General features: G+C 51.8%; 1 protein-coding gene across 1 annotated transcript in view; it reads right to left on the bottom strand.

Moving 5' to 3' along the window:
• LOC103188721 (Down syndrome cell adhesion molecule-like protein 1 homolog) overlaps positions 1–17289 on the bottom strand; it is a 119352-nt gene that overhangs the window by 34812 nt on the left and 67251 nt on the right. The window contains 8 exon segments of the mRNA XM_042343939.1: positions 3233–3409; positions 3682–3801; positions 4292–4570; positions 8810–9082; positions 10515–10811; positions 11444–11719; positions 15134–15412; positions 16206–16352. Of these exon segments, the coding sequence (XP_042199873.1) occupies positions 3233–3409; positions 3682–3801; positions 4292–4570; positions 8810–9082; positions 10515–10811; positions 11444–11719; positions 15134–15412; positions 16206–16352 (1848 nt within the window).

Genomic DNA, 17289 nt, shown 5'->3' with positions numbered 1-17289 from the left:
TCCTTTCCACTGATTTAATACAAAATTTCTCTCCCAGGCAAAACAATAAATATTTTAGTGCGGTCGATTCCAGATAAATGCAGAGGCTTTATCCCAGCACTAAACTGAGCCCGGCGCGAAACTCCGCTGTCCTAGAATCTCCCGCTTTAAGGACCTCCACGCGTGCCATCGCTGTGCGCCAACTGGTCCCGCCCTCCGCCCGGGAAACACACAGTCACTACGCTTTACAGGAAATCCCATGAGGCGCCGCTGTGAGACAGCAACAACTTGCACACGTGTGGCGCCCTTCACGCAGTTAGAGTGCTTCGGGAGCGCCGACGTGAAAAATCAGCGAGGATTTTTAAAAATATATATTTGCATATACGTGGATATATCGTAGAGTCGGTGGCGTACTGGTTAGGGCAATTGCCGTGCGCAATTGGCTGCCGCGTTTCACCCCCAAAATGCACAGTCACTCCGCTTTACAATATATTCTGTGTAGCCCTTTGAGGCGTCTGAACGGCGTGATAAGGCGCTGTACCAAATGCAAGGAATATTATTATGTTATTATAGTTATATTATTATATTGTTGTGTCATCACAGCGGGCGTGTGGAGTGATTTACTCGTGCACTGGGACGTTAATAAACACAGTGGCTTGCCGGATTGACAGCTGGGTTCCCTTGGGCCGTGTTTTTCCCTCACTCGAAAAACAAAAGGCACCTTTTTTGTTCCCCGTGAGCTGAATTTGTTTTTGTAAAGCAAAATTAACTCGCCTTCTCCAACCTCATCTGCTCCCTTCACTGGCTGCGCACAACTCCAGCTCACCGGGGACTCGACACTTATTACTGTAATCTAACTGTAGTGAGTTTAGAAACTCGCTTCGAGAAGCTTTCTGAGCACAAAGGACAGTCAACCGTTGGTGTGTGTGTGAACATAAAAGTTTATGAACTCATTATTAACTTTGTCACTAATTGAAATGCTTAATGAAGCCACCAAACGGTCGATTTGCCGTGACCGTAGCTAACTGTAGCTATCCCTCCCCCCCGCCCCCCACCCCTCCTTTCCCATCTTCAGCTCGCACCTGAACACCTTCCTTTTTGATTGTCCCCCCCCCACTCCCCCCTCTCCCCCCCTCTCCCACCCCCTCCCCCGGCTCAGTGTCGTGCTCCGCCGCTGTCAAGCGCTCGGGGGCAAGTCGTTGTTGTTCTCTGGGAGAGATTTCCCAATCCTGGTTTTCCCAGAAAGCCCCCCAAAAATTCTGTGGGTCTAACCCCACAAGATCGACTGGGATAAAAGAGGTCCTTCAGCCCATCTGATCTCCCTCCAGAATACCCACCTTATACCGTCCCCCCATCACAACATCAAGCTGTTTTTTTTAATGAGTCCCAGTGTCCTGGCCCCGCCACCCCCCCTCCCACCTGGGAACCGTGTTCCAGTCATTCCAGTCACTTCCTGTTGTCTGTCCTATACTAGAGTAATAATATAACTGTGCTACAGGATCTCTCAATGTCCGACACAGGGCTTGAACCCTCACTCTCCTTGCCAAAGTGGCGAGTAAACAGCTGAACCTGACTGTTTACTCTATGGCTTGTCTACTTGCAAACAAGGAAAATACATCACTGTGGGACTTAAGTGTTGAGCAGTAAGTGGCTTGAGCCAGTCAACAGTGTACAAGCTGGTGAGTAATTTCACAGCCAAGAGCAGCTTACAATGTGTTTTGACAACTGTCTTGTTTTTCGAAATCAATATCTTTTCCTGGAGGGATTCCGTGTGCTTATTGATTGAACTGTTCTGTACGAAGCTTGCTATTCACATAACCTGCTGTGCTCAATCATTACACCGTAAACTATCCCTCCGCACAGCTGGCAAGTCAGGGCAGACAATGAGTGTGTGTGTGGGGGGGATAATAATAATAATAATCCTTGCATTTGATATAGCGCCTTATCACATCTTTGTAGGCAAACTCAGCCAAAGAAACCTCAAAGTCTTGTTAGCGTTTCGTTCACCAGTGAGACACCAGGAAGAAACAGTTTGAGGCTATTATTACCACCTCAGTTAATTCCTTCACACCCAGGCTGCGTTGGTTTACAAAATACACAGTCACTACACTTTCCAATTAATCCTTGCGTTTGATACAGTGCCCTATCACGTCATTGAGACATCTCAAAGCGCTTTACAGAGCATACTGTAAAGTGAATCGACTGTGGATTTTGTGTGCGAGACACGGCAGCCAATTGCACACAGCAGCGTCCCCACAAACAGTTGTGGATTGAGTGACCAAATTATTTTTTTTTGGGGGGTGTGAGAGGGATTATTACCACTGGAAAGCGATCCACCAATCGACTAACAATCGGGCTAACAACAAAAGGCAAGTTAATCTCTGCACCTATTAATTTCTGCCCTCCTTTGCAATATAGAATCGTGGCTTATACCTTAGTCTAAACTTGTACTACCTCCAGTACTTCCTGTGAAGTGCTTCAAGACGTCCTCCTAGCAATAAAAGGTGCTGTGTCAAACATAAGGATTATTATGATTACTAATCATATTACTAGTGCAGCCCTTCGAATGAGACCTTCAACAAAGCTTCTATCTATGGAGGTCCTGGATTGAGCTGCTGTGTAGATGATATTAAAGGCTCAGTAACTCTCTCTCCCTCCCTCTTTCTCACTCGCTCATTCCCTTGTGCTGCATTACACACACACACACACACTGTTTGGCAAAGTCATTAATGGAGTCTAATTGGCAACAAAAACAAGCTCACAGGCCCGATCGATGTGAAATTTACAACCAGGGCTCCAGTGACTAGTGGCGAGTTAAGCACACAGATCCCCCAAGCCACGAAACACACTGATCATTTCTGGATCAATTTCCTGAATCAGGAATCAATAAGCAACTGAGCTCTCTCTGTAAACCCCGCACTGATTACGAGCTGGAAAATCAAAGCTCTCTATCTCGGAATGAGATGGATGCCGGTACTTTTCCAATAGTGCTGCCCAGCCAAACATTATTATTATTTATTTGATTTTTTTCAAGGGATTATTACCACTGGAAAGTGATTCGCCAAGCGACTCGCAACTGGGTTCCTACTTACTGCTGGGTGAACAGGGCCGGGTGTGCGGAGTAAGGAAACTTGCCTAAGGTTTCAAATGCCCTGGCCTGGGAATCGAACCTGGATTCCACTCGCTTGCGAGGCGAGGGCTCCAACCACCGAGCTACAGGGACTTGAGACAAGACGTGAGGTACAGTACTTACTCTTCACGGTCAGAAACATGGACTTGCTGATGTCAGTCCCGACCCCATTGCTGGCCTGACACAGGTAATAGCCAATATCTTCCTCCAGAACATGGCGGATCAACAGGGAGCCATTAGCCAAGATCTGGATGCGTCCGGTCAGTGGGACGGGATGATACTGTTGTGGGTTCCCACTGCCTGTGAGGGAAAGGGAGCAAAGTCAGCGATCAGCCAACAACTGAGAGCGTCACTGACACATTGATCCACAAGCACATTAATACCACTGACACTCGTAAAGTGCTCCTCACGTCAAGAGCACATCATTATATACAGTACATTTGTCTGTTATTATATTATTATTATATGTTGTTATATTATTAGTATGTTAGAATATATGTTAGTATTTCCCCCCTCCATTGCCCTCACCCCCACCCCCCAGACCCCACCCCCCCACCCCGACGACACGTTACCTTTGGCGTGTTTCCACATGACCTTTGGGGGAGGGTAGCCGTCTACAGAGCAGTTCAGCACTCCAGCCTTCCCATAGATACCGTCCTGGTTATTGGGCTGAACCACAAAGCGGGGGGGCACTGCACAACACACACGCACGCACATACACACGCACACGTAACCGCACACACGCACGCACACACATGTACAGACACATGCACACACACACACACGTACACACACACAGAACAAAATGGCGTTACCTTTGTATGAGAACGCAACGTGTTTGGGGTGTGAGGGGGGCAGGGAGGGAGGGAGGGAGGGAGGGAGGAGGGAAGGGGAGGGAGGGAGGGAAGGAGGGGGGGAGGGAGGGAGGAATTCTTATGTTGTTTAGGAAACAATATCTCGGGGTACAGTATAGCATACAGTTTGGGACGTGACATGTGTCTGGCAGGATGGTGGAAGGCGAAACTGGGATGGACCTTGGCCTTCTTTGGTCTAGTAAATGATTATGTTCTTATCGAGAGCGAGGGAGGGAGCGAGAGAGAGCGAGGGAGGTGCGGGGGGGCGGGCGCGGGGGCGACGGCGAGGGGTTCAGTGGAAGATACAAACCGACAAACATCCACCAACCTCTCACGATGAGCTGCCGTTCCCGCATGACGGTGGCTGCGTCGTTGCTGGCGATGCAGGTGTAGTTGCCGTTGTGCTTGAGGGACACACTGGAGATCTGCAGCGAGCTCATGAACTCTTTGGTCTCGATGGTGACCCCTGATCCCGAGAGGATGACCTGACCGTCCTTCCTCCAGGTGATGCGGATGGGCATGTCCCCCGACGACACCACACAGGGGATGTACAGGAGCTGGCCGATGGACGCAGGCGGGAACTCAAACGGCTGGATTAAGGGAGGAACTGGAAAACAACACCAAAGAAACATGTTAATGGTACCTCGAAAGGAATTCCCGTAGCGCAGCGGTTAGAGCTCTCGCCTCACAAGCGAGAGGACAGGGGTTTGACTCCCGGACCGGGCGAAACCTTAGGCAAGTTTCCTTACCCCACACACACGCCTCTGTTTACCTCCGTAAGTAGGAACCCGGGTGTCAGTGTATTGACGGATCGATGGTCACTCAATTCATGACTGTTTGCGGGACGCTGATGTGCGCAGTTGACCGCCGTGTTTCGCCCACAAAATCTACAGTCAATTCACTTTACACTATGTCCTGTGAAGCGCTTTGAGACGTCTCAACGACACGAGAGTCTGTGTCAAACGCAAGGATTATTATTTGCCCTGAAGTGCTCTTGGGATGCTACCCATCTCGTGGTAGATGGTTCCACACACACACACACACACACGCACACGCGCGCACAAGGAAATGCAACACACACACCCATCTCCACAGCCCTATCACACACACACACTGTCCTGTCACACACACACACACACTGAGCCCTGTCGCACATACACAGCCCTGTGTCACGCGCACACACTACCCTGTCTCACACACACACACACACACTACCCTGTCTCACACACACACACACACTACCCGGTCTCACACACACACACACACTACCCGGTCTCACACACACACACACACACTACCCTGTCTCACACACACACACACACTACCCGGTCTCACACACACACACACAACCCTGTCTCTCACACACACACACACACACTACCCTGTCTCACACACACACACACACTACCCTGTCTCACACACACACACACACACACTACCCTGTCTCACACACACACACACACTACCCTGTCTCACACACACACACACACACTACCCTGTCTCACACACACACACACTACCCTGTCTCACACACACACGCACACTACCCTGTCTCACACACACACACACACACTACCCTGTCTCACACACACACTACTCACACACACACACACTACCCTGTCTCACACACACACACACTACCCTGTCTCACACACACACACACACTACCCTGTCTCACACACACACACACACACTACCCGGTCTCTCACACACACACACACACACTACCCTGTCTCACACACACACACACTACCCTGTCTCACACACACACACACACTACCCTGTCTCACACACACACACACACACTACCCGGTCTCTCACACACACACACACACACTACCCTGTCTCTCACACACACACACACACTACCCTGTCTCTCTCACACACACACACACACACACACTGCCCTGCGCTCACACAGCCAAACGGAGCGCGCAGAGACAAAGCTGTGGTCCTCTCTGCCGTGACACAATCAGAATGTAATCACGGCAAGATTCACAGTGAGCGAACACGGCAAATTCCTGAATAATTAACGTCGAGACGCATTTTAGATACGCTGCTGAAAGGCGGGCATTATTTTTTTCGCGGTTTGGGACGTTCAGCGCTTTGGGACGTCCTCCTGACGTAAATGTCATTTTGTTGTTGTTGTTGTTTTGAAAAAAAAGCCGGCAAACCATTTAAAACACTTCAGGGGGTTGAGTCGGGCAAAAGGTTCCGTGTTAAAGTGGACTGAGGAACATTGCGAATCCCATGTTTTTGACTGTAAACTACAACTAACGGGCAGCGTTACTATCAAATACTGTTCCTTCCAGCATTTTATTTCCCGTCTCACTCTCTCTCTCTCTCTCTCTCTCTTTCTTTCTTTATCTCTCTCTCTCGCGCGCTCTCTCTCTCGCTCTCTCTGACTCCATCGCTCTCCGCCTCTCTCTCTCTCTTCATAAACGCAAGTTGTTGCTGTCGTTCACAATAAGCCTTGCATTTGACACAGCGCCTTATCACGTCGTCAAGACATCACCAAGCACTTGAGGGGACATGCTGCAACGTGTAGTGACTGTGCGTTATGTGGGCAAAAATGAGGCAGCCAATTCCAGCACAGCAGCGTCCCACAAACACAGTCGTGGATTGAATGACCGATCACTATCTCTCTCTCTCTCTCTCTCTCTCCTTATTGCTCACTGACTCTCTCTCTCTCTCTCTCTCTCCCACTCTCGTTCCCCGTGTGACAGCATATTTGCAGAGAGCAGACATTCCCTCCACCACCCCCCCAACCCCCCCCCCACAACCAACCCCACAATGACTGGTGCGTTTAATTAACCTTTCACTCGTTAAGACAGGATTCACTGAGCTTGTCGTTTCTGGTTGGCGATCAAAGACAAATTAAAAGGAGAGGAACGCGAAAAAAAATGAAGCAGAGAAAACGCCAGCGAATTTCAGATCATCGTCGGAGGAAGGGGTGGGGGGGGAGAGGGGGGAATCTCAGGGGGTGGGGGGTGGGGTGGGGGCCATCTCAACGCTGCTCTCTGCAAAATCAGCGTCAGCCGCTGTGTTCGACCGCAGTTGCTCTGCTGTACAGTAAATCCTGCGAAGCGCTTTGGGGCGTCACGTGCTGTGAAAGGCACCGTGTCAAGCGCGAGGATTCTCATGAAGGCTGTGAGCCCGGAGTAATTAATAACTCATTCATTCGCGTTGTTAATTAATAGGCAATTAATTAACGGCTGCAAATTGGGGCTCGTCGACGGATCCGGTCTGCAAAGGTCCCTGGCGGATTGTTTTCCTGCCGGGATTAAAGAAAGAGCGGCCGTGAATTGGATCCGGTTTGAATTACGCAGCGAGGAAACAGACCGTTCACCCCGACCAGTCTGTACCGGGGTTTACACTCCACACTCGAACCCACCCCCCGCCATCTCGCCAGCTCCCCTTCTCCCTCGTGTGTTTCCTCTGAAATACATCCAAGCTGGAGGGTACAGGCTGTGCAAAGCAACCTTGTGAGACGTTTCCCCCCACCCCCCCCCTCCCCGCCTCACACTGCGCTCCCCTCGCAAATGCAAATTAGGCCATTTTCCCATCGAGAGTTGCTGTGGAGCTCAGATGCGAGGGTGGTACAACTGGCGGCCCACGGGCCGCACCAGGCCCGCGACAACAACAACTTATTTACCGCCCGCCACACAGGGTAGCATCTTAGAGGGCTTAACGGTGGTGGAGTGCGGAGGTGGCCATAACCACAGTCGAAGAGGAAAGTCTTCGGGCAGAACTTGAAAGAGGGGAGGGGGGAGGCAAGGCGGAGGGACTGAGGGAGAGTGTTCCAGAGTTTTGGGGCACAGTGGCTGAAAGCGCGACCTCCTACGGTGGGGCGGAAGGTGCGAGGGATGAGCAGGAGGCTCGTTGCTCCCAGTCACAAACCCGATTGGAAAGAAACAGCGTTCAACGGCCCAGTGGGCTGTGATAAGCGAAGGGGGGATTTAGAGCAAGACTGTTTGACAGGCTTCACGCCTGCTCAGCCGCTCAATAATAGTCCATGGATTTGATATAATAATAATCCTCGCATTTGATATAGCACTTTTCACGTCGGGAGGACGTCCCAAAGCGCTTCACAGAACACACTGTAAAGTGAATTGACTGTATATTTGTGGGCGAAACGCGGCAGCCAATTGCGCACAGTAGTGTCCCACCCGCACTTACGTAGGCAGGAAAGCGTAGGAACAGGAGAAGGCCATTCAGCCATTCAGTCGTGGATTGAGTGACCCAATTTTTTTTTGAGGGATTATTACCCCCCCCCCCCGTGAAAAGCGATCTGTCAATCGACTAACAACAAGGTTCCCACTTACTGAGAGCTAAACAGAGGCGTAAGAGTGGAGTAAGGAAACTTGCCTAATGTTTTGCCCCGAATCTGGGGCCTCTCACTTGCGAGGCGAGTGGTCTAACCACTAAACTACAGGACTCTATATTATCATTATTATTATTATTATTAATATAATAGCTCGGGTGTCGAGCCAGGGGTGTTATGTGCTTTGGTTGACCTCGCAACACGATACGCTCAGTCAAGAGGCAGCTTTTCGCTCAAAGGCTCGTGGAAATCTGGGACTCTCTCTCTTGCACTCTCTCTCTCTCTCTGCGGTTTATGGCTGATCCATTCAAACTTTCACATTGTCAAGACCGAGGTGGACAAATATCTGTCAGGTCAGGGTATCGAGGGAAGGGGGGGTGGTGCGGGCAAAGGAGAGTGGTTGGAGTTGAGATACAGATTGGCCATGAGCTAATAGAACGGCAGAGCAGGCTCGGGGGCCTGAATGGCCTCCTCCTGTTCCTACGCTTTCCTGCCTACGTAAGTGCGGGTGGGCGTCTGTACCTTTGACGGCGACATGGACCCTCTTGCTGATGGAGTGCTGTTGCTGCACGAGCACGCTGCACACGTACTCCCCCTCGTCCATTCCCTTCTGCACGTCCACCAGCTTGAGAGTGCCGTTCTCGAAGACCGCCTGCCTGTGGTTGTCGGGGAGCAGCACGGCGTCCTTGTACCACTTGATGGAGTAATAGGGGTACCCGATTACCCGGCAGTTCACGAAGGTGTCCCTGCCGGCCACGGCTGTGATGTTTCTCATCGAGCGGATACTGGGGGAACCTGCGAAAAGCAAACCTGCATTACAACACCAGCAGCGGGACTTTATTACACAGCACAGACTCTTGGCTTCTTGTCAATTCGCCTACACAAACACACGGGGCACTTTACAGTATGTTCTGTGAAGTGCTTTGAGACGTCGAGAAGACGTGGAAAACACGACATCAAATGCAAGGATTATTATCATTACTATTGTCATGATTATCTTGTGCAGGGCTTTGGGACGTCCTCCCTGCTTGTTCTCTCGTCCCCTCTTCTGTTCCACCACCGGTGGCCGCGCTTTCATCCGCCTCGCCCCGAAACTCCCTCTATCCCTCCGCCTTGCCCCCACTCCTTCCCCATCTTCGGGTCTCTAAATGCAACTTGTTGTTTTTGCTGTTGAAAGGCGCTGTAACCAAATGCAAGGATTATTATCAGGTTTCTAATTAACTCATTACTCTCAACATCTCCGTTACGAGAGCAAGTGATGTCCAGGATGGTAGAAGCCAAACTAGATAGACCTGGGTCTATCCTTGCCTGGTAATTCCTATTTTCCAATGATAGGGCATTGCAGCCAAGGCTGAGCTCCTTCAACTCCAGAACCAGTTTGGAAAGAGCAAATTGGCTGCCAAGTTTGTCTACAAAGCTCACAGTCACTACAGTATACGGTGACTCCTGTAAAAGCGCTCGAGACATCCTTCCAATGCGAAAGGCCACATGGAAAGGTCGTCATCAGCATCATCACTGTTATTATTGTGGAACTCCATCTCACATTCCCTTCGCCTCGCTCCCTTCAAGGCACATCTCAAGACTCTCCTCTTCGACCACCACGCCTTCGGCCATTCTACTACCCTCCCTATCCTCCCTAATCCCAAACCCCCCCACCCAGTTCGGGTCCAAATCCCTGACTGTCCAGCGTCTTGGGACGTCCTCCTGACGTGAAAGGTGTTATACAAAAGTAATTTTGTGTTGTATTATTACTGTAAGTGGATTCCTGTAGCGCGTTGGTTAGAGCACTCGCCCCGCAAGCGAGAAAGACCCGGGTTCGATTCCCAGGCGGGTCAGGGCGAAACCTTACTCCACACGCGTCTGTTTGCCTAGCAGTAAGTAGGAACCCGGTTGTTAGTCGATTGGCAGGATTGTTTTCTGTGGGTAATAATCCCTTCAAGAAATAAATAAACAAACAAATAAATAAAATAATTAGCGGCGGGTGCTGTAACCACTCAATCAAGGTGGATCCAGGGGCTGGACGTACGAACGTGTGTTTACAAGCAAAGCGACCCCTCCCCCACCCCAGCCCACCCGCCCCCTCCCCCTCCCCCACCACCCCGCCCCCCCCAAAACCCCACACGCGACCAACGGAAATCGCGTCGCGCTTCAAAAAAAAAAACCCCGGGTATATTTTTAATTTAAGTTATTTTTTTTCCTATTCTGATATTGAAAAGTAGACAGGCACCTCTTACGTTTATTCGCGCTTGGTACTCGGCGCTTCCGACGAGGTTTCTGGCCGAGCAGCAGTAAACGCCTCCGTCCTTGATCTGCGGGTGGCTGACGTTCATGTGGCTGATGGCCGTGCCGTCCGTCATGGTGAACTGGCTGGTGCGGTGCCCGCTGTCCCGGTGGATGGTCTCGTCGTCCAGCGTCCAGGTGATGGTGGGGGGGGGCGCCCCCTTGGCCGCGCACATCAGTGAAAACTGCTCCCCCGGGTTGACTACTTTCTCGCTGAAGGACGAGATGATTCGAGGGGTTCCGTCTTTTTTTTTCCCCGGGGGGTGGGTGGGTGGCGAGCGGGGGTTTGGGGGGGGGGGAGAGGTGGTGGGGGGTTGGGTGGGGGGAGGGGTGGGGGGAGAAGAAAAGGGGTATTAAAAACCTGTCTCAAGATCATAGTATCTTAGAATTATACAGCGTAGAAGGAGGCCATTCGGCCCATCACGTCTGTGTCGGGTCTTTGAAAAAAGCTTCCAATTCAACCCCAACTCGGGTGCAAACCCTTCACTGCCCAGAGCTTTGGAACGTCCTCCCTCCGCTCAGCCGGCTTCGGCCTGCCCTACGCCCCCCGCCCAGTCCGCCCCACCATCGGCGGTCGTGACTTCAGCCTCTCCGCCCCCCCACCCTCCGGAACTGCATCCCATAGTCCCATCTCCTCGCTCCCTCCCTCGCCTCCTTCAAGGTCGGCCTCAAGACTCTCCTCTTCGACCGTGCCATCAGTCGCCCTCCTACCCCCCACCCTCCCTGCCCTCCACCCCTCCTGATCCCAAACCCCAGCTCGGATCCAAATCCCTGACTGTCCAGCGCCTTGGGACGTCCTCCCGACGTGAAAGCCGCTGCGTAAATATAACGTGTCGTTGTGGTAGAACGTCCGTGGTTTGGAAAGGGACGCAGTACCTTCGAGCACTATGATGGAGAAGTCCTGTGCCGTTTGGGTTTTTCTGGTAGCAAAGCACTGATAGGCGCCTGAGTGAGATTTCTGAGCGGAGGTGATGAGCAGAGTCTCGTTGTTGATGCCTCTGATGGAGATGAAGTTGTCGGGGGCGATGAGCTCGGTGTTTCTGTACCAGCGGATGATGTACTCGGGGGAGCCGGCCACGGCACACGACAGGACAACCGTGCTCCCGATCCCCATCTTCAGCTTCTTTGGCGTCACCATGACCCTCAGCGGATCTGCAGAGGCCGACGAGAGCGGGCAACACGTTAATACTAACAACACTAATAATAATATTAATAATAATACCAGTAATACTAATAATTACACTAGCAATAACAATAATGATAATACTAATAATTATACCAACAATAATACTAATTACACTAATAATACTAATAAAATACTGCTAATAATGATAATATTAATACTACTATTAATATTAATAGTAATATTAATAATTACACCAATAATACTAATAACATTATTAATAAACACTGTAAATAATAATTAGCATTAGTATTTATTATTATCAATGTTAATAATAATTATTATTAAACACTCCAGCCTGGCACTTGTCGGCAGAAGGAGGATGAAATCAGAAAATAACAGCATGCGTTAAATTTATAATATAATAATCCTTGCATTTAATACAGCGCCTTATCACGTTGTTGGGACGCCTCGAAGCGCTTCACAGAATATGTTGTAGAGGTGTAGTGACTGTCTATTTTGTGGGTGAAACGCGGCAGCCAATTGCGCACAGCGGCGCCTCACAAACAGCCGGGGATTGCGTGACTGAATTATCGGTTTCCTTTGTTGGAGGGATCATTACCCCCCACGGAAAGCGATCCGGCAATCGACTTAACGACCAGGCTCCTACTCTCACTGCTCGGCAAACAGAGGCGTCGTGTGCGGAGTGAGGAAACTTGCCTAAGGATTCGCCCTGAGCGGGGAATCAAACCCGAGTCCTCTCGCTTGCGAGGCGAGCGCTCTAACCACCACGCTACGGGACGGCAAAAATGAAATTATAAACAGCGGGCGGTGCTCTTGATGTGGGTCACCGCACTGCTCAGCTGCCAGTGGTGTCCACACGAATCTGTGTTAATCGCCCGCTGCTGGCAAGCTCCCTCTCCCCATGAGATGCCCTTTCAAGCTCCTGCTCCCATCACACGCGGGCTGGCAGATCGCAGTGTGGGGGGCGGAGGGGGGTGATTGGCGGGGGGGGGGGGGGGGGAAATGAGGTGAAACACAGCTCACACACACTGAACTTACAGGCACCACATTAACCCTTTCCCGTCCAGCTATTCTGCAAATAGCAATGTTCCGCAACAGCCACAAATAACATTGACGCGGCGGCCTTTCACGTCGTGGAGGACGCCTCGAGGCGTTAGATAGTCTCAGGGGTGTGGACCCGAGCTGAGGAAGCCAATGATGGTGAATTGTGTGAGTGTGACGGGGGGTGGTGGTGGTGGTGGTGGTGGTGGGGGCTCGTGGGGTGGACTGTGGGTCAGGACTCTGGAGAAACACACTCCTTAGTACGCCTTAGTTCGCCACTAAACCAACAAAATGCGATTGGGTGGTTTTTGGGGGGTTGCGGGGTGGGTGGGGGGGGGGGAAGAAGTAAAGGGGAGAAAGCATAAACTTGGTTTGGCTGCAGTTGGCCGGATGCCAATTAACAATGACAACAACAAGAAAGTTACATTTGCAAAAGCGCCTTTCACGTCAGGAGGAATGTTCCAAGGCTCTGGACAGACGGACCCGATGGGGGTCGGGGAAGGTGGAGGGGGGTGGGGGGTGGGGGGAGCACGGTCGAAGAGAAGGGTCTTGAGATGGGTTTTGAAAGTGGCGAGGGAGGGTGGGGGGGGAGGGGGCGAGGCGGAGGCACTGTGGGATGCAGTTCCAGAGGGTGGGGGCAAAGTGGCGGAAGGCCCGCACGCCAATAGTGGGGCGAGCGAGGATTAAGCCCAACACAGGGCAACTTAATTGGTTTGTGACCGTCTCGTTCCTGCTCGCTAAAGTGGTAAGTCAGTGTGAAAGTGAGTCAAGTGGAATGAAAAGCAATAACTCCGGCCAACGCACACGCTCGATATTGTTTTCCACTGTCCCTCTCTCCCTCTCTCTCTCTCCTCTCTCTCGGAATCAGCAGGGCTTCTGTGTAAATGTCACTGAGCACTGAACAGCTGCTGGTGGTAGAGGAGTGGTCTCCTCATGTCACCCCCACCCTGATCCCCCACCACCCTAGTTCGTATCGGGCCCGGCAGGCGTGACGCACGCGTGCGATGCTGCGGTACTCACTGTCTCACGTGTCTGTCAGGAACTCCCGGCAGTTGTCAGGTGGGATAGAGCTACCTCCACTTGCGCAGCGCATCGCACACTTCTGCCTGGCTTGGCCTGACAGCGCTGTCTTGCTCTCGGAATGATATGTCTGAGCCGCAGTTGTCTCGGCAGCGATGTTGCCCGTGTCCTGATAAGCCCCGTGCGCTTACTGATGTGAAGCAGAGGACAGGTTGGGTTGAGTTCTCCTCTGCTCTGCTCTGCGCTGCCTTCCTCTCTGTGTCTCCGCGCCTCACAGCTCCCGCTTCATGCCCTCAGGCCCTCTCCAACCCGTCAGGCAGATGGTTGCGTGTTCGAGCCCTTCTTTACCACCCTCCATCGCCTCCTTCAAGGCCCATCTCAAGACCCTCTTCTTCGACCGCGCCTTCAGTCACCCTCCTACCGCCCCCCCTCACCCTCCCTGCCCTCCACCCCCTCCTGATCCCAACATCCAACTGACTGTCCTCCTGACACGAAAGACTCTGTGTCAGTATCACTTGGTGTTGTTCTTGACACATATGCGCCATAACCCGCTCTGCCTTCCCCACCTCCACAATGTCACCCGGCTCCGCCACCGTCTCACACCGCAGGCCCCCGAAACCCTCACACACCTTCATTACTTCGAGGCTCAACTATTCACAAACTCACTGCTTATCAGCCTCCCCAACTCCTCCCTCCACAGGCTGCAGATCATCCAGAACTCTGCAGCCCGTATCCTCTCCCGCACCAAACTCCGTGACCCTATCACCCTCATCCTCCCCCGACTCCACTGGCTTCCTATCACAGAGGATACAGTTCAAGATCCTGGTCCTCACCTTCAAAGCCCTCCATGGTCTTGCTCCCCCTACCTCTGTGACCCCCTAACCCCCTACCAACCTGTTCACTCCCTCCGCTCAGCGGGCTCCGGCCTGCTTCATGTCCCCCGCCTCACTCGCCCCACTATTGGCAGGTGGGCCTTCAACCACTTTGCCCCACCCTCTGGAACTCCATCCCGCAGTCCCTCCGTCTCGTCCCCTCCCTCGTCACCTTCAAGACCCATCTCAAGACCCTCCGCTTCGACCGTGCTTCCCTCAGCTCGAGTCCATAACTCTGTCTGTCCAGCGCCTTGGGACGTCCTCCTGATGTGAAAGGCGCTTTACAAATGTAATTTTGTTGTGTTTTTTGTTGTAAAATCCGACCAGTGCAAAGATATCAAAGTGATTTTAATGGGAAAATTCACAGAGAAAATTATATGGGAGACTCAGGCACTGAGGTACAGATCAGCCGTGGCCCTTTGAGATATTCTCCCGACCCGAAAGGCGACGCTGTGTCAAATGTGTTTGACTTCCCGAGGCTCTTACCTATCACTGTCAGCGTTTCCGTCACCTCTGCCGAACCGAAGGTGTTGGTGACTTCACAGATGTAAGTGCCGCTGTCCTCCACACGTAGCCCGGTGATGGTGAGGCCGGTGATGCGTTTGGTCCACCGGCTGTCAACCGGCAACGGTCTGCTGTCCTTCAGCCAGCGGATGGCGGGGTTCGGGTAACCGGAGGCGGCGCAAGGAAGCTCCACGCTTCTTCCCGTCCAGACCTCTCTGGACTTGAAACTGTCCAACACTGTAGGTGCTGATTCCATAGGATCTAAGGGTGAGTTGAGTTGAGGTGAGGTGTGGTGGGACAGGAAGGGGGAAGGACAATACAAAGAGAAGACAATGTAGATTTGTTGACATGTCAATATTTTTTTTTGCAGGTGGGGGGGTCAGCCACAGAAACCCATCACTGTTGCTTAAGTATCTCCAAACCACACTGAGAATTCCCCGCCTCCCACCTACACACGGAAATCCCAGAGATAGGTTGTTGGAATGGACTGCGCTCTCTCTCTCTCTCAACATACCGGTGGGGGATGTATCCTGCTCACCTAATTCCAGAAAGTATTAGGTACAGGTTGGCGAGAGACAAGGCTTGGGGTGGGGTGGGGGGGGGGGAAGCCCAGAGTGTGCGTTGGGGTAACCCTGGAGTCTAACCAGCTAAAACCGTATAGCTTGCCATTGATAGCACTGTCTGGCAAAGCTTTCCCGCTGCTTGTCCAGCTGGGACCGCTCCACCCGTTAGGATGTTAATGAAACCAGACCTGTTACGTTCGGCTTTGCCTGAGCCCATTCATACCAAGGAGATGAGAGGCAGAAGGGAAATAAGGGATGGGGAGACTAATTGGATTTGGGACGGGGTGTATTATCCCTTGGATCACAGGCCGTGTCCCCAGGTTCTACTGTTCAGTGCAGCTTAAGAGCATCCAAACGAAACCACTGAAAAAGTTACTCCCTCTGTACCTTGTCTGCCACCCCCCCCCCCCCGCCTCCACTCCCACTCCAGGAGGAACACACCCTGATACCTGACCCTAAACACAGGCGCAAATTCAGGACCAAATTCGTACCTGAAACAGAGAGGCGAGCTCCATTGCTCTGTCGTGTTTCCCCGCTGTATTTATGTCGGGTGATACACCGGTACGTTGATAGCGCATCCTCCTTCTGTACATCGGATATGTACAAGGCTCCGTAAGAAGTGATGTGGAATCTACTCCCTGAAGAGACACAACAGACAGACAGAGATACAGAAAATTCAGCGACTGCTCAGAGAATAGTGCAAAGGTTACAGAGCAAAAGGATGGCATTCGCCCCACGGTGCCTGTGCTGGTGTTCGCTCCCCCACTGGAGCTCTCTACTCTAACCCTCATTCCCCTGCTCTCCCCCCACGGTGTCTGTGCTGGTGTTCGCTCCCCCACTGGAGCTCTCTACTCTAACCCCCATTCTCCTGCTCTCCCCCCGCGGTGATTGCAGAGGAAGGAGACTGAAAGATGGAGTGAGCATCATGTTCTGGGCTCAGGTCTGCCCGACGATAAAATGATTTGCTGAGTGGAGGCAGAATAAAAATCCTTGCACTTGATGCATCGTGGAAACGTCTCAAAGCGCTTCATTGCAAAGTGGAGTGACCGTATACTTTGTGGGCGAAACGCGGCAGCCAATCGAGCACAGCAGAGTCCCCACAAACAGTGGTGGATCGAGCGATAAAATAATAATAACTCTTTTTAAAAGGAAAATTTAGAAGGATCGTTACCCCGGACAGCGATCTGCCGGATAGAATGAGAAGGAAGAATGAGTTGCCCGGACGCCATCAACCTGCGATAGTGACGGGTAGATTGATCGGGATATCAGTGACCACCAATCTGGTCATTCACTGATTTCCAAAGCTAATTAAATGCCTTTGAACAAGACAGCCTGTCAATGCGGGTGCCCTCGCAGTTTGCCGTTAGCTGCGTTCCTCAGCAACAAATATCAGACCAATGAACAGATCATCATTACACTGAGTGCTTCTTCCCATTTGGCGGCCATCGATCCATCAAGTCATACAACAGCCTCGCAACCAAACTAGGTCCATCGTGTCTTACCACTGAGCTCACCATGTACGTTAACTACTACTGCTAATAATCCCTGCATTTGACATCACGCCTTATCACGTCA

Source organism: Callorhinchus milii, unplaced genomic scaffold (assembly GCF_018977255.1).
Source record: "Callorhinchus milii isolate IMCB2004 unplaced genomic scaffold, IMCB_Cmil_1.0 Scaffold25, whole genome shotgun sequence".
Lineage (NCBI taxonomy): Eukaryota > Metazoa > Chordata > Chondrichthyes > Chimaeriformes > Callorhinchidae > Callorhinchus > Callorhinchus milii.
The sequence above is the reverse complement of the archived record's forward strand: the minus strand, read 5'-3'. Positions and strand labels throughout refer to the sequence as shown.